Raw genomic sequence first — 18,952 nt, 5'->3', positions numbered from 1 at the left:
GCCATATGGTGTCATCTTCAAGCGGATCCGCCCCCATTGACTTACATTGTAAGTCTGGACGGATCCGCTCGCCTCCGCACGGCCAGGCGGACACCCGAACGCTGCAAGCAGCGTTCAGGTGTCCGCTCACTGAGCGGAGCGGAGGCTGAGCCCTGGCAGGCGGATGCATTCTCAGTGGATCCGCCTCCACTGAGAATGCATTGGGGCCAGACGGATGCGTTCGGGGCCGCTCGTGAGCCCCTTCAAACGGAGCGCACGAGCGGACACCCGAACTCTAGTGTGAAAGTAGCCTTACATTGTAAGTCTGGACGGATCCGTTTGCCTCCGCACGGCCAGGCGGACACCTGAACGCTGCAAGCTGCGTTCAGGTGTCCGCCTGCTGAGCGGAGCGGAGGACAAACGGAGCCAGACTGATACATTCTGAGCGGATCCGCATCCATTCAGAATGCATTAGGGCTGGACGGATCCGTTCGGGGCCGCTTGTGAAAGCCTTCAAATGGAACTCACAAGCGGAGCCCTGAACGCTAGTGTGAAAGTAGCCTTAGAAAGGCAAAGTTAAATGAACTAAATGAAATTCCTACTGGTGTGAATGGCACTTGCAGAAATCCACACATTGCTGCAGAAACAACCCCATTACACTGTAAGGAATGGATGTTTCACTTTCTGCAAACAATCCACCGTGTGTACACATTGCCTAAATGCTTCCCTTTAGCCTTTCTAAAATAATTTAGTTGTTTTTAGGACTTTTTAAAAAATATATTTTGCAGCTGTTACTAGTGGTTACAGGTAACCTTTTGGAAGGACTTATGGTATGTGACTCTTTTACCACAATGCAAAAGTTTCCCATAATTTATCTTGTTTTTCATAAAAATACAGTATGTTTAACCGGTTTTTGTGACTGGTGTTGATAATATTCTCACACAGACGTCTACTCTATATAGGGCAGTAAAGGAGCAGTGAAGACTCCTCTGCGTAGCTGGAAGATCTGACTCACTACCTACAGTATGTAACATGTGAGACACACCTTACAGAGCTTGGGTAAACGGATAACGTTCAAAAGATGGTAAATGCATGTATTCCTATCAGTCAGCCAGTAGTGAAGGAGATCATATGGACATATACCGTATTTTTCGCCCTATAAGACGCACCGGCCCATAAGACGCACCTAGGTTTTTGAGGAGGAAAATAAGAAAAAAATTATTTTGAACCAAAATGTGTGCTTTTGGTGGGTTTTGAACTAATGGTGGTCTGTGGATGACACTATTATGGGGGATCTGTGGATGACGCACTGTTATGGGGGTCTGTGGATGGCGCACTGTTATGGGGGATCTGTGGGTGACACTGATATGGGGGATCTGTGGGTGACACTGTTATGGGGATCTGTGGGTGACACTGTTATGGGGGATCTGTGGGTGACACTGTTATGGGGGATCTGTGGGTGACACTGTTATGGGGGTCTCTGGATGGCTCTTATTGGTGTCTCTGGATGGCACTGTTATGGGGATCTGTGGATGACACTGTTATGGGGGGGGGATCTGCATTTTTCCAAATTTTCAATGATAGGGTGTATCAGCTGAGAGGGAGGAGGGGCTGGGGGCCGGCATCTGCTTTTATAATGACAGCGGCGCCCGTGCAGTGACTGTATTCTACTACACGGGCCCCGCTCACTGTATATAATCTTATCTATAATTGTAGGCATTGTTAATATATAAAAGTTCAGGGTAATCAGCGCCTGTATTACTTACAAGCGCTCGTAGCAGAGAGGAGGGAGGAGGCAGGCCGGGAAGACGGGCGCTGGCAGCGTGAGTCACTACGTCATGCGCCCACGCCGCCTGCTTCATTCATAAAGTGAGCGGCGGAGGTGCGTGACGTAGTGACTCACGCTGCCAGCGCCCGTCCTCCCGGCCTGCCTCCTCTCTGCTATGAGCGCTTGTAAGTATACAGGCGCTGATTACCCTGAACTTTTATAAATTAACAATGCCTACAATTATAGATAAGATTATATACAGTGAGCGGGGCCCGTGTAGTAGAATACAGTCACTGCACGGGCGCCGCTGTCATTATAAAAGCAGATGCCGGCCCCCAGCCCCTCCTCCCTCTCAGCTGATACACCCTATCATTGAAAATTCGGAAAAATGCAGCATTCGCCCCATAAGATGCACTGCTATTTTTCCCCCACTTTTGGGGGGGGGAAAAGTGCGTCTTATAGGGCAAAAAATACAGTACACACTATGCACATGTTCCCATATGCTGTTTCACAAAAACACGTTTAATGATCAGGTTTATTTTCCATTACGTATATTCTTCATAACACTTTTTCACTATTTCTTTTAGTACACGACTGTATTTTGGATCTGTGTCCAATCTGCATTGTTTGTGGATTGTACACGGCCCCATTCTATTCTATGGGTCTGCAACCCCCCCCCCCCCCCCAAAAAAAAACAAAAAAAACGGAGTAAGTAAAAAAAAAAGGAAATACTGTGGGTGCCATTTATCAAACAGAAATACGCCTATACGCATATTTCTGGCACAGATTGCGGCGCAAAGGTCCTTTGCACTGCAATCTGCAACTTCTCCCTACACGCAAGGTATAAAAAAAGTGGGCTAGGGTGGGTGGGAAAGGGCCGGCAGAAAATGGTCTAAATGTAAGTCAGCTAGGAAGCTGTCTTACATTTAGAAGCGGCGGTGGATCTGCCGAAGTTATGTAGAGTCCGGCGCCTCTTCATAACTCCGGAGGATCCACCACCAGGTATAGGGCTTATTAAGACCGGTCTTAATAAATGTGCCCCTGTATCTGTTTGCTGTGTGGAAAACATACAGGGAAACGGTTGACAGACCTTTTAAGGGTCTCAATTTTCAACCCTTAGTTCATAAGTACTGCATACAATAGCTATGAATGGATTGATTTGTTTGTGAACGCCTTATGCCAAGCAGTTTATACAGAGTGGCCCACGAATAAGTAGCCCGCCTCCAGCGATAGTATGACAAGATGAACGAGCAAGTGGATTGTTTTTTTTTATTACCCACAAGTCACAAAAAATGCTGAAATTGGTTTACGTCTCTGCATCTTTGGGCACGTTGGATTATGTTGGCTGATACTGCTTGTGATGCTGCAGAAGAAAACATGTCCTGCTTTTTCCAACAAGATGGGGCCACATGCCGCACCTCACGGAGCTCACTGGAGCGGGTTCATGAGCTGTTTATGGAGGAGCGAACTGTAAGCAGGGGTTATGGCCACCACGTTCCCCAGACTTATGCACATCACAACCACTATCCGCAGAAGCACTGTTGAAGAGCTGCAAGCATCAAGTATCAGCCAACATAATCCGACGTGCCCAAGTGACTTGTGGGTAATTAAAGAAAAATCAATCCATTTGCTCCTTCATATTGTCATACATCTGTATATGAACACCTTATACCTGCGTCCTACACTTTTACAATAGCAGCTGACCTGCTTGTTGACAGTTTCTGGGCACCAAAAATATCTTTTTTTACCCACTGTACAGAATAAACTATAAAATAAACTATAAAAAAGTAAAAAAAATAGTGATGAACATATATTTCCAATTTTGCATGCTTTACATATGCTGAGAAGTCGATGTTATTTGAAGGCAGAACTACACTTAAAGGGAATGTGTCATCAGAAAATGACCTGCTGTTCAAATGATTTTTTTATGTTCAACATATTTTTAAATAATTTTTGATGATGTTATTTTTAATTTTTCATGTCACTTTTTATATTTAAACTAAAACCAACAAGCCTGCAGTTTTCGCACTGTTATGCCTAATAATTGGCGCCACTTCTTGGTTTGTACAGATCACTTTACTGCAGTTAACTCATTCTAATCCTGCCTGTAATGATATCACCTCTGTGTATAGATAAGACCGGATCCTCCATTCACAATAGGTGATCTTATCTATTCCTTCCTTGTACAATGACCTCTGTACAGATCAGAGCATGCCTAGAAAACTCTCCCATAGAATGAGGTCCCCTACTGTCCATTGTGTCTATGGCCCATGGGGCTGCCGTAAAGCAATTTCTTTAATGCTTTGTAAATGCTATTAAGAACAGCTCAGGCAAGATGGCCACCCCCATAATCATGTTTAGGAAACAGAATTAAAAAATCTACAATCAGAAAATAAAAACAGATTACAAAAAAAGGAGATGTTACTATCTAGTTTTAACTGTCAGAAAACATTTTTGGTGACACATTTCCTTTAAAGGGAACCTGTCACCATGAAAATGCAGCGCAGTCTGCAGGCAGCATATTATAGAACAGGTGAGCAGATTGATATTTAATTTTTTGGGAAAAGATTCAGTAAAATGTAGTTTATTTATTTTGATAAATAAATACACAGATGTACATGGCTACATTTAAAGAGAAATCACTGAAAACAATTGTGCTTACATAATAGATACAAAAATTCTGTACAAACAAAAATCTCATTCTGATACAATAAAATCTGAGATTCTTAGCCAATATATTTTGATCAAAACACATCCTGCCAGACTGAGATCACCTTGCTGTGGTAGGCGGGCACAGATGTGTTTTGATCAAAATATATTGGCTAAGAATCTGAGATTTTATCATAGTCTATAGATATTTTTTGTACCTATTGTGTGAGAGCAATTATTTCTAGTGATTTCTCTTTCTATACATAGGAGTCATGTGGACGGTCCTACTCAATGATTGACAGTCTTCCCTTATGCTTAGTCACGCACAGTTAGCTGTCAATCACTGAGTGGTACCGCCCATATGACTCCCAAAGCATAGAAAGAGCAGAGGCTTAAATGTATAAATTACAAGTTTTACTAAATCTTTTCCAAAAAACGCTATATCAATCTGCTCATCTCATCCTGCTTTATACTATGCGGCCTGCAGATTGCACTGTATTTTATGATGATGGGTTCCCTTTAAATATGAAACAACTAACACCAAGTCTGAAACGCCATGCTTGATAGCCCGCAAATTATTAAGTGATGTGTTTAGAACTGAGCAGATGTCTCACAAAACGTGTCTACCAGTTGTGACACTAGCACCTTCTAAGTGTTTATGATAGGAACTCTGGAGTGTTTTCGCACCTTAAGTAGTAATAGTTTTCACATTTATGCAACAGATCTGATTTTAGCAGTGAATCATTTATCTCTCCTGGTTGTAAAAATTAAACCAACCACTGGATATGAAGTTCATGACCAATACACCAAAAATTTAATTTTCTATTCTCGTTCTACAGCCAAGGACAGAGAATAAAACCTGAGCGGATGATGTGTCAATGCTGGGAATCTCATGAAAGCCTGATCATAATATACACCGAATAACCATAACCCTAAAACCACTGAGATGGCATTTATCAATGGGTAGGATATATTAGTCAGCAAGTGAACAGTCAGTTCCTAACAGCCGGAAAAATGGGCAAGTGTATGGATCTAAGCGACGTTGACAAAGACCCAATTCTGTTGACTGTGTCTGAAGCCATTCTGGTCTGAAGGCTAGCCTGTCTGGTCTAATCCAACAGAAGGACTACTATAGCACAAATTATTGATTACGTTACTTCTGGCTATGATATAAAGATATCAGAACACACAGGACATCAGAGCTTGTTGTGTATGGGGCCGCGTAGCTGTGGTCATATGGTGCCCGTGTTTTACAATGGGCATGTGAGCTTCAAATCTGGGCCATGGAGCAATGGAAGAAGGCAGTCTTGTCTGATGAATCACATTTTATTTTCCATCAATTTAGGGACCAGGTGTGTGCGTTGCTTACCTGGGGAAGATATAGCACCAGGATGCAGTATGGAAAGAGGTCAAACCAATGGATCTGGACAATGTTTTACTGGGAAAACTTGGGTCCTGACATTCATGTGGATATTACTTTGACACCTACAACCTAGCTAAACATTGCACAGGCCAAGCACACGTACCTAGTCTTGGCACCAGTATCTAATGGCAGTGGCCTCTTTCAGCATGATAATATGGGCTGTCACATAGCCTGTGTGGCGGAGCACATTCTCCTGAGCTGTAGATGGTTATCTCTGGCAGTCCCATAGGGAATAAATGAGCAGCAGTATGCATTACCAACCTTTGCATTCATAAGGGGGGGACACGTGACGCCCATTCTTGTTTTTGGGGCTCCCAGCAGATGCCCCCCTCCCACCAATTTTACACATATCTCCTATAGTGTAAAACCTAATGGGGTGTTCCCACAAATACTAAGTGATGGCATATCACTAGCATATGTCGTCACTAATCTCTCTCTAACTTGAACTAGGTCTACTGTTCCTTAGATGTTTTTCTGATTTATGTGTATGCGTCTTAGATGTCAGTCTACTGTACCAGAGACATTTAGGGAAAAATCACCATATTTCTTAAATCTCAAATCCTAAAGCTGACTCCACATTTTAGGGTACTTTCACACTAGCGTTATTCTTTTCCGGTATTGAAATCCAGTAAAGGGTGTCAATACCGGAAAAAAACGCATCAGTTTTGTCCTAATGCATTCTGAATGGAAAGCAATCCGTTCAGTATGCATTAGGATGTCTTCCGTTCCATCCCTTGTACGGTATTTGAACAGACAAAATACCACAGCTTGCCGGGATATAGCAGGAGCTAGTTTCGCCTTTAATCTTTGAAAAAATGTAAATACCGGATCCGTTATTCCGGATGATACCGGCTGAGACGGATCCAGTATATCACCGGATCCATCTAATGGATCCGGAAAAGAAACTATATCCATTTACATATGGGTTGCCGGAACTGCCTGCCGGATCCTCACAATGCTAGTGTGAAAGTACCCTTAGACAGCAGTTGGCTTGTCTGGTCAACAGATGTTCCTCATGGACCCCACCCCCCAATGCACCTGTAAGCCTGACGTGTGTCCTGAATGCAGGAAGGAGAGTAAGTAGTTGTCAGACTGGCTCTGATTACAAAAGGATCTGGTATGTTGTTCTCTAACAGCCCCATCATTCTTTTTGATGTGAGTGGGTTTGGCCAACATTAATCTAATGTGCATGACCAGCTTTAGTAATTGTTGTAACCCCTTCCGAACAGTTATATCCCAGTAACTGCCTCTTATGTCACTAGTGAATTTCTGTTTACTATGACACAATGTGCTGTTGATACCTTAGTTCACAGGGTTGGCATGTACCTACTATTGTATACAATTTTCAATTAAATTTGGTTAAAGTGGCTGGCCACTTTCTGGCTACTGTTGACCAATGTCTTTGTAGCATGATTAGATGGCACTTACTAAAATAGTCTTTGTTGATATTCGGTACCATTTTCTATATTTCATAAGGTATGTCCCTTGTTTACAAAGCTTTTTGTGCTGTCCAGATAGAGGTCCTGTCCATAAAAATGGCTGCTAATGGAGGGCAATGTGACCAGACACATCACTCAGCCTCCCCCCTTCTAACACTGCACATTTACAACTCCTAATGGAACAGGTAGAGATGGCAGTTGTGGTGTATATGAATGGAGTACACATGACATGGAGGTGATTTGCCTGGTCACATGTCCCTCCATCAGCAGCCATCTTGTGAACAGGACCTCTATCTGGACAGCACGAAAGGCTTTGTAAACAAGGGACATACCTTATGAAATATAGAAAATAGTGCAGAATATCAACAAAGACTGTATTAGTAAGTGCTATATAATCATCTCACAAACACATTGGTCAACAGTAACCAGAAAGTGACCAACCCCTTTAATTGGTTAGCTGAGTGACTAAGGGCTGTATTACAACGGTAGACTGTCTGCCAGATGATCACTAATGATCTTTCATAGTAACACTCGTTAGCAATCATCTAGAAGTCTAATAATGCCGCCGATTACCTGATGAACGAGCAAATGCTCTTTTATCGGGTAATCATGATCTTTCTTCATACTTAAAGGGATTCTGTCATCAGATTTAACCCCTCTAACCTAAACATATGCTCATGTCCAGACTAATAAGAAGAATCCCAAGCTGGCCTTATTAAACCTCACTGTGGCTCTATTTGCCCAAAAAACTGGTTTTTATAACCTGTCAATCACTTACTTAAGGAGCCCAAGGGGAGGTCCGTTAATACAGGGTTCCCAGCCACACCCCTCTCTGTCCAGTGCCCAGCGCCGCCTTCCCTGTCTTCAGCGCCGCCTTCTACAGCTCAGAGCCACCTCCGTAATCCTCCCCGTCCCTCTGCCAGACCCCGCGCCATCGCACTATGCTCAGCCTGATGTGCCCGTGCGGACTCCTGGCAGCATAGTGCGATGGCGCGGGATCAGAGAAGAAGACAGAGAAGGCGGCGCTGGGCACCGGATGGCGAGGGGTGCGGTCGGGCACCCTGTATTTACGGACCTTCCCTTGGGCACCTTAAGTAAGTGATTGACAGGTTATAAAAACCTGTTTTTTGGGCAAATAGAGCCACAGTGAGGTTTAATAAGGCCAGCTTAGGATTCTTCTTATTAGTCTGGACATGAGCATATGTTTAGGTTAGAGGGGTTAAATCTGATGACAGAGTCCCTTTAAAGATCAGGATTTTCCGGCAGCAGATCGTGCTGCCTAATCACGATCTACTGCTGGCAAACAACTAGACAGCGTGAGAATGAGCGATGGCATTAGTGGTCACTCGTCCCCATACTGTGGAGGAGATCGCTGCATGTAATAGCAATGGTCTCCTCTGCTAGCAAGCAGGCGTCTACCAGGAAGGAACGCTTCCTTCCCAACAATCTCCTGTAGGATAGCTAAATGTAATACAGGCTTGAGGACAGCCATACACATTATACAGCTGCCAGCCAAATGGTTGACCTGCCTCCTTGGCCTGTGTATGCCCTCTGGCAGTGGCTTATCTCAGAGAATAAAAGGATCAGGCATGTTGAACTCCAATGGCTCATTCCTTATCTTCTGCTGTGAGGGGAGAGTTTTGACTCCCTACAAGCATATTAGTCTTGTTTCACATACTGTATGTGTCAAACAGATCCAGCAGGTTGTTCCGGTCGGGAACAGCCTGTCGGATATGTCCCTGTCAGGCACAACCGTACGCTGCCAGAATTCCGTCCTGCCCTATTTACTATAAATGGAGGCCAGCATGCAGCAGTATATGTCTGCCAGCTCCTCTGCATATTTGCAAGATTGCGGCTGGATCTCCGCCGACCCCCATTACAGTGAATGTCCATAACATACACCTTCCCATACCATAACCCCACTGCCACCATGGGCCACTCGATCCACAACGTTGACGTCAGCAAACCGCTCACCCACACGACGCCACACACGCCCTGAACAGTGAAAACCGGGAATCATCCGTGAACAGAACACCTCTCCAACGTGCCATACGCCATCGAATGTGAGCATTTGCCCACTCAAGTTGGTTACGACGACGAACTGCAGTCAGGTCCAGACCCCGATGAGGATGACGAGCATGCAGATGAGCTTCCCTGAGATGTTTCTGACAGTTTGTGCAGAAATTCTTTGGTTATGCAAACAGATTGTTGCTGCAGCTGTCCGGGTGGCTGGTCTCAGATGATCATGGAGGTGAACATGCTGGATGTGGAGGTCCTGGGCTGGTGTGGTTACACGTGGTCTGCAGGTGTGAGGCCGGTTGGATGTTATGCCATATTCTCTGAAACGCCTTTGGAGACGGCTTATGGTAGAGAAATTAACATTCATTGCATGGGCAACAGCTCTGGTAGACATTCCTGCAGTCAGCATGCCAATTGCACGCTCCCACAAACGTTGCGACATCTGTGGCATTGTGCTGTGCGATCAAACTGCACATTTCAGAGTGTCCTTTTATTGTGGGCAGTCTAAGGCACACCTGTGCAATATTCATGCTAATCAGTACCTTGATATGGCACACCTGTGAGGTGGGATGGATTATCTCGGCAAAGGAGAAGTGCTCACCAATACAGATTTAGACAGATTTGTGAACAATATTTGAGAGTTATATGTAGAAAATGTTTCAGATCTTTGAGTTCAGCTCAAAATGGGAGCAAAACCGAAAGTGTTGCGTTTATATTTTTGTTCTGTGTAGAAGAAAACAATTCTGTAGCTTATGACTTTGTTGTAATTATATGGGAAATGCAAGTAGTTACTAAAACAGACATGCCAGGAGAGGTAACATGTCATCTTTAAGGAGGAAACTGCAAAGGGGGTCAGTTGGTGTTTGATAACTGTTTTATATGGTCCAAATAGGCAGAAATAGAAGCAATTAGAAAGGGGGCAAATAGTTTTTTATGGCACTGTGTAAAATTTGAGAGGTCATTCTGTTCTCTTTTCCATTAGTCAATTCACAAATGATAAATATTCCAATACGCCTTTCAGCAGAAGTTGCTGTGGGGTTCTCCAGGATAATATTTCTGGCACCTAATTGTGAGATATTGGATGTTAGATCCCAACTGATCTGATAATGATGACCAATCCTAGAGATAGGGTATCTGTTGTTAATTCCTGGAAAAACCCTTTAAAGGGGTTATTCCATGACTAATGTAAAAAATGAAAATCAGACATCATATAGTCCATGACAGTCTCTTTCTAACAAAGCTAGAACCAGCCCTGTACCTCACATGGATCCAGAGATCTCCCCATTCATTGCTCTGCTAGATTTATATCAAGCTGAAAGCTTAAGGAGGAGTGTCTTCTCTGCTGCAGGTAAGGGGGCGTGTCTCAGCTCTCCCTATCACAGCTCAGGAGGCAACTGAAGGATGAAACTGAGCATGTGCGGCCTTCTCAGTGAGCAGGACAAAGAAATAAGAAAAAAGCGAACTGTAGGTGGCGCTATACAGATATATTTTATTGAATAACTCCTTGGCTATGCAAAATTTTTATTACATGCAATTACAAAAGTATTCAGATCCAGGTGCTGGCTTGAAAACCGTAGAATATTTTTTGTGGGACAACCCCTTTAACCTCTTAAGGACATAGGGCGTACAGGTACGCCCTTGTGCCCTGGTACTTAAGGACACAGGGCGTACATGTACGCCCTGTGTATTTTCGATCACTGCCGTGCGGCTGGCAGTGATCGGATCCCGGTGCCTGCTCAAATCATTGAGCAGGCACCTAGGCTAAATGCGCGGGGGGGTCCCGTGACCCCCCCATGTCGGCGATCGCGGTAAACCGCAGGTCAATTCAGACCTGCGGTTTGCTGCGATTTCTGCAGTTTCTGGTCCCCGCGGTCCCTGACCGGGGGGATCAGAAACTTTATATGTCTAAAAAAACGTTTTATTCACCCCCCCCTGCACCCCCGAATGATTTTATGGTGGCGGGAGGTGCAGGGGGAGGGTTGTGGGCGGTGCAGGAGGCGGGCGGTGCGGCAGGCGGGATCGCGATCCCCCGCCCGCCTCCCCTTGTATAATCGTTGGTTTCTAGTGGGTATACCAGGGTGCCAGCACATTGCTGGCACCCTGGTATAAACGGCTGACATCTGCGATGCGATGTCAGCCGTTTAACCCTTTCCATACAGCGGTCCGTACGGACCGCTGTATGGAAAAGGTTAACAGCGCAGGGAGCTCCCTCCCTCTCCCATCGGGGGGCTGCTGTGCCTTTGCAGCCCCCCGATGGGGAGGGAGAGAGCCCCCAGACAGCCCCCCGACAGATCCCCTCCTTACCCTTCCCCATCTGCGCAGTTATGAGCAGTACTGAGCAGACGGGGAAGGTTCCCATGGCAACAGGACGCCTCTCAGGCGTCCTGCTGTCCATGGTGCTGAACAGATCTGTGCTGAAAGGCATAGATCTGTTCAGTGTAAGTAAAATACAGTGCAGTACAATATATACAGTATTGTTCTGTACTGTATTATACAGACATCAGACCCACTGGATCTTCAAGAACCAAGTGGGTCTGGGTCAAAAAAAAGTGAATAAAAGTGAAAAAAAGTAAAAATCAAAAAACACATTTATCACTGATAAAAAATGAAAAAAATAAAATTCCCTACACATGTTTGGTATCGCCGCGTCTGTAACGACCTGATCTATAAAACGGTCATGTTACTTTACCCTAACGGTGAACACCATAAAAATAAAAAATAAAAAACTATGATGAAATTGAAATTTTGCCCACCTTACTTCCCAAAAAAGGTAATAAAAGTGATCAAAAAAGTCGCATGTACGCCAAAATTGCAACAATCAAACCGTCATCTCATCCCGCAAAAATCATACCCTACCCAAGATAATCGCCCAAAAACTGAAAAAACTATGGCTCTTAGACTATGACAACACTAAAACATGATTTTTTTTGTTTCAAAAATGAAATCATTGTGTAAAACTTACATAAATAAAAAAAAAGTATACATATTAGGTATCGCCGCGTCCGTATCGCCCGGCTCTATAAAAATATCACATGATATAACCCCTCAGATGACCACCGTAAAAAAATAAAAATAAAAACGGTGTAAAAAAAGCCATTTTTTGTCATCTTACGTCACAAAAAGTGTAATAGCAAGCAATCAAAAAGTCATATGCACCCCAAAATAGATGCCAATCAAACCGTCATCTCATCCCGCAAAAAATGAGACCCTACTTAAGATAATCGCCCAAAAACTGAAAAAACTATGGCTCTTAGACTATGGAGACACTAAAACATTTTTTTAGTTTTAAAAATGAAATCATTGTGTAAAACTTACATAAATAAAAAAAATTGTATACATATTAGGTATCGCCGCGTCCATGACAACCTGCTCTATAAAATTACCACATGATCTAACCTGTCAGATGAATGTTGTAAATAACAAAAAAAAAAACGGTGCCAAAAAAGCTATTTCTTGTTACCTTGCCGCACAAAAAGTGTAATATAGAGCAACCAAAAATCATATGTACCCTAAACTAGTACCAACAAAACTGCCAACCTATCCCGTAGTTTCTAAAATGGGGTCACTTTTTTGGAGTTTATACTCTAGGGGTGCATCAGGGGGGCTTCAAATGGGACATGGTGTAAAAAAAAACTGTCCAGCAAAACCTGCCTTCCAAAAACCGTATGGTGTTCCTTTCCTTCTGCGCCCTGCCGCGTGCCCGTACAGCAGTTTACGACCACATATGGGGTGTTTCTGTAAACTACAGAATTAGGGCCATAAATAATGAGTTTTGTTTGGCTGTTAACACTTGCTTTGTAACTGGAAAAAAAATATTAAAATGGAAAATCTGCCAAAAATTTGAAATTTTGAAATTGTATCTCTATTTTCCATTAAATCTTGTGCAACACCTAAAGGGTTAACAAAGTTTGTAAAATCAGTTTTGAATACCTTGAGGGGTGTAGTTTCTTAGATGGGGTCACTTTTATGGAGTTTATAATCTAGGGGTGCATCCGGGGGGCTTCAAATGGGACATGGTGCCAAAAAAACAGTCCAGCAAAATCAGCCCTCCAAAAACCAAACGGCGCACCTTTCACTCTATGCCCCGCTGTGTGCCCGTACAGTAGTTTACGGCTACATATGGGGTGTTTCTGTAAACAGCAGAGTCAGGGCAATAAAGATACAGTCTTGTTTGGCTGTTAATCCTTGCTTTGTTAGTGGAAAAAATGGGTTAAAATGGAAAATTAGGCAAAAAAATGAAATTCTCAAATTTCATCGCCATTTGCCAATAACTCTTGTGCAACACCTAAAGGGTTAACGACGTATGTAAAATCAGTTTTGAATACCTTGAGGGGTGTAGTTTCTTAGATGGGGTCACTTTTAGGGAGTTTCTCCTCTAGGGGTGCATCAGGGGGCTTCAAATGGGACATGGTGTAAATAAACCAGTCCATAAAAATCAGCCTTCCAAAAACCATACGGCGCACCTTTCCCTCTACGCCCCGCTGTGTGGCCGTACAGTAGTTTACGGCCACATATTGGGTGTTTCTGTAAACGGCAGAGTCAGGGCAATAAAGATACAGTCTTGTTTGGCTGTTAACCCTTGGTTTGTTAGTGGAAAAAATGGGTTAAAATGAAAAATTAGACAAAAAAATGAAATTCTCAAATTTCCTCCCCATTTGCCAATAACTCTTGTGCAACACCTAAAGGGTTAACAACGTATGCAAAATCAGTTTGGAATACCTTGAGGGGTGTAGTTTCTTAGATGGGGTCATTTTTGGGTGGTTTCTATAATGTAAGCCTCGCAAAGTGACTTGAGACCTGAACTGGTCCCTAAAAATTGAGTTTTTGTAAATTTCTGAAAAATTTCAAGATTTGCTTCTAAGCCTTATAACATCCCCAAAAAATAAAATTTCATTCCCAAAACAATTCAAACATGAAGTAGACATATGGGGAATGTAAAGTCATCACAATTTTTGGGGGTATTACTATGTATTACAGAAGTAGAGAAACTGAAACTTTGAAATTTGCAAATTTTTCCAAATTTTTGTTAAATTAGGTATTTTTTGGTGCAAAAAAAATTATTTTTTTGACTCCATTTTACCAGTGTCATGAAGTACAATATGTGACGAAAAAACAATCTCAGAACGGCCTGGATAAGTCAAAGCGTTTTAAAGTTATCAGCATTTAAAGGGAATCTGGTCAGATTTTCAAAAAATGGCCTGGTCCTAAGGTGTAAAAAGGCTGTGTCCTTAAGGGGTTAAGATGCCTTGCTTTCAGGTTCACCATTGCTTTCAGATTCTGCTGCCAGAGATGATACCCGAGGCCCAGGGTTAACTGCAGATTTTCACCCTGCAGTATTGTTAGGTTCAGGGAGTACACCATCAAGTGGCTTAGCTTTAATTTAAAAACATATTTGTCTGTGATTTTCACTGATGAGATTGGTGTGGTGTACTGTGGTTAGTAGGAAGGTTAATAATTGTCAGAAACCGATAAAATGATAACATTGCACTGTTGTCTCATGCTTCTGCTATGGATACTTTTTATCTGACGTTCCTGTCCTCATGAGTCTGGAATTCTTTGAATCTTTGAAGTTTTTTTTAAACGTTCCAGACTTTGAACTCCACCAGATAATATTGGTCCTGATTCCATACAATTTAGTTCAATTCTATATTTAAAGCAGCACATGATCACAATAGGATATTCAGTGTTTAAATAAAGTATATCGCTTTCTACAATGCATTGCTAGAACCAAAGGGAGGACCTTATTATAAGAAAATTACAACCACAACCAGCCATTTATAGTTTTGGAGGAAGTAGGTGGAGAAAGGGTGCACAGAGTAGCTTGGGCCAACCCTCGGTACATTCATCTGTGCATTTGCATCTGGATTTAAAGTACTTTTTTTTCCAGAACAAAGCAACAGACAGCTTCATCCATGTACTTTCCACATCCATATGTCCGATCCACAAATAGATAAAACATACTATTCTTGGCCGCAAAATGCGGACCATGGACCCATTAAAGTCAATGGGTCTGCAAAAAAAACAAAACAGATTCAACAAATGACATTACACAGACGTCATACGTATTTTGCAGAGCTGCGTTTTCTGGACTGTAAAATACCTATAGTTGTGTGCATGAGGTCTAAGGACTAGAGATAATGGGAGTCACCACCTACCATCCACTATGCTACTACAAGTAGCCATTTCACGTCAAGGCTCTGCTCTCTCTGCATGCCACATCCTCTCCACCTTGATTGACAGGACCAGGCAGTGAAAATATAATCACACCTGGCCCTGTCAATCAATGTGCAGAGGGGGCGGCAGTTGCAGAGAGAGCAGAGCTTCTAGGTGTAATGACAACGCCCCCATTGCTCCTAGAGGCTCATTTCCATATATTTGAACTTCATTTTTCTCAGCAATTTGGGAACATATGAACATGGGAACAACACAGATGCCTTCAGGTGCCAAGCGCACATGTAACAGGTCAGTCAGTGTCATAGGTACAAATCTGTTGACAGATGACCTTTAATATTCAAATGATGGATTCAAAAATGAGCAGCATTTCCTCAGGTTTTCACTCACCAGAATTCTGTATTTCCATAGACTCTCTGCTGCTCCCTCTGTCTCTTCGAAGCTTCCGTGATCTCATCGAAGTATAAAAACGAGAGTGCCTGCGGATAGGGATGTAACGGGGCTGCTCACACCCCTCCATGTTTTCTTCGTCCCCTTCCTCCTCTTCTGTAATCGGGTGCTGCTTCATTCCGAAGGCCTGTGTTGTTGTCCGTGGGCCAAGTCCCATTACGCTTTCTCCCTCTCTGGTTAAACGCCTCATCTCTCCAACTAACTTTATTATGCAGTAAACAGGAGATCCGTCTTCATTTCCTCCTATAGCATTGCTGTAGGCATGGGCGAAAAATACACAAAAACAATAATTAAGTACATTATAATTTTAGAAACTTCTTTGCATATCATGTGAATTGTTTTAACTGCATGAGGTTCTGTACAAGGTTTATTTCATTCATATAGCACTTGCATATTCCACAGAGCAGCATAGATTGTCATCATTCCCTGTCCCCAGGGACTGCAAGTTTTTAGTAGGAAACCACACAAACTCCATGCCGATGTTGTCCTTAGTCATATTCAAACCCAATGCTCCAAGACACCAGTGCGAACCACTGAGCCACCATACTGCTTGAGGCAAAGTTTAGTTTTCAGTTGGAAAAGAGTCGGAGGATCACCAGTAGTGTTGGGCGCGAATATTAGAATCACGAATTTTAATGAAGAATTCGCGAAGATTTAGAATATAGTGCTACCGTATATATTCGTATTTGCGAATATTCTAGATTTTTTTTCACCTGAACCCATGATCCCTCCCTGCTTCTTGCTTGTGGACCAATGAGAAGGCTGCAATGTCTTTGTCGGAGCTTAGCAACATCCTTAGCAACCAATAGGAAAGTTGCCTACCCCTTACTATATAAGAACCTCCCCAGCAGCCATTTTCTGCAGTTTTTTGCAGTTCTGAGAGAGAGAGCAGTGACATTGCTGTGCTCTGTGCTTTCATCTGGATCCTATTCCTTATCCACTTACATTAGACAGTTAGTTAGCTCATATATATATATTTATAATACAGATAGTTAGTGGCAGATAGTCAGTGTAGGTTATATCCGGATATAGTGCAGGGTGTTAGGTAGTGTGATAGGAATTACTGTTTCTCTGCTGGCCATACATACATGCTACAGACATAGTGCTGTGATGTCACTACAATACTTAGTGCACCAATCAGTAATATTTACTCAGACCTGATAAAATGTGATGTTGCACGTATTACGCAAAAATATGCGCATCATTGATTGCCAATTTGCGCAATTGCGAATATATTGGAGCGCTCTATCTGCATATAAAGCTATTCTAATGTTCTGCCGTGCCAACCATTTTCTCCAGTCTCAGGAAACTTCTAGCAGCTTGAAAAATGTAGCAAAAGTGACCCACGTCTGTATCACACGCGGAATACGTGCATATTACATTGGCGATTTTCGCAATCAAGAAAATAATCTCGAATTCGCAAATATATGACGAATATTTGCACAATATCGCAAATTCGAATATTGCCCCTGCCGCTCATCACTAATCACCAGTAAAAAGATATATGGATACCATATCATAAATCATGATAATGTCATTGAGAGCTGTAATGGTCCAAGAAGAACATAGGAGATTCTGAACAAGCCGTCATTCATAGGATTCTTACAGGGGTTGTCTCACTTCAGCAATGGCCTTTATAATGTGGAGAAAGTTAAATACAAAACACTTACTAATGTATTGTGATTGTCCATTTTGCTTCCTTTGCTGTCTGGATTCATTTTTCCATCACATTATACACTGCTTGTTTCCATGGTTACAGACTACCCTGCAATCCATCAGTGGTGGTCGTGCTTGCACAATATAGGAAAAACCACTAGCCTATATGCGCTCCCATAGTCACGGCCACCAGAGAGGCTGACGCTTTTTCTATAGTGTGCAAGCACAACCACCACTGATGGATTGCAGGGAGGTCTGTAACCATGGAAACGAGCAGTGTTTAATGTGATGGTAAAATGAATCCAGCCAGCAAAGGAAGAAATATGGACAATAACAATACATTAATAAGTGCCTTGTATTAACTTTCTCTACATGATAAATGCCACTTGCTGAAGTGAGAGAACCCCTTTAATATAAGGCACTTATATATGTATTGTGATTGTCCATATTGCCTCCTTAGTTGGCTTGATTAATACCTTATCTATGAGTGGTCTTCACTACTGGTTTTGGCTCACAATAACTGATGGAAATAACTGATGTGGGAACTTGTCCTGATACATCACATATTTTTATATATGATAGTTTAGGGGCTAGTAACTAGTGGTGAGCCGCATAGGCAATATTAGTTTTTGCTATATTTCGTGAATTTTTCGCATAATATTTGCAATAAATTTGCGAATTCTAGAATTCTTGATCTACAGTCATTATTTTAACTATTGCGCAAATCAGCACTAATGATGCGCATATTTTTTGCGTAATACGTGCAACTTCACATTTTATCAGGTCTGAGTATATATTACTGATTGGTGCACTAAGTATTGTAGTGACATCACAGCACTATGTCTGTAGCATGTATGTATGGACAGCAGAGAAACAGTAATTCCTATCACACTACCTAACACCCTGCACTATATCCGGATATAACCTACACTGACTATCTCCCACTAACTATCTGTATTATATATATATATATATATATATATATATATATATATATATATATGAATGAGCTAACTAACTGTCTAATGTAAGTGGATAAGGAATAGGATCCAGATGAAAGCACAGAGCACAGCAATGTCACTGCTCTCTCTCTCAGAACTGCAAAAAACTGCAGAAAATGGCTGCTGGGGAGGTTCTTATATAGTAAGGGGTAGGCAACTTTCCTATTGGTTGCTAGGGATGTTGCTAAGCTCTGACAAAGACATTGCAGCCTTCTCATTGGCCCACAAGCAAGAAGGGAGGTTACTGATGAAAAAAAATCTAGAATATTTGCGATTACGAATATATAGCACTATATTCTACATCTTCGCGAATTCTCGAAGTGCCGATATTCGCGATTAAAACGCAATTAGGATATTCGCGATCAACACTACTAGTAACAGGATTCCTGTAACACCC

The 18,952-nt window shown here is 42.5% G+C and overlaps 1 protein-coding gene across 1 annotated transcript in view; it reads right to left on the bottom strand.

The window, feature by feature from the left end:
* NGEF (neuronal guanine nucleotide exchange factor) overlaps positions 1-18,952 on the bottom strand; it is a 195,069-nt gene that overhangs the window by 151,232 nt on the left and 24,885 nt on the right. The window contains exon 2 of the mRNA XM_040427896.1: positions 15,839-16,152. Within this exon, the coding sequence (XP_040283830.1) occupies positions 15,839-16,088 (250 nt within the window). The 5' untranslated portion in view covers positions 16,089-16,152. The remainder of the gene's footprint in view (positions 1-15,838; positions 16,153-18,952) is intronic.

Source organism: Bufo bufo, chromosome 4 (genome assembly GCF_905171765.1).
Source record: "Bufo bufo chromosome 4, aBufBuf1.1, whole genome shotgun sequence".
Classification (NCBI taxonomy): Eukaryota; Metazoa; Chordata; class Amphibia; order Anura; family Bufonidae; genus Bufo; species Bufo bufo.
This window is presented reverse-complemented; position numbering and strand designations above follow the sequence as displayed.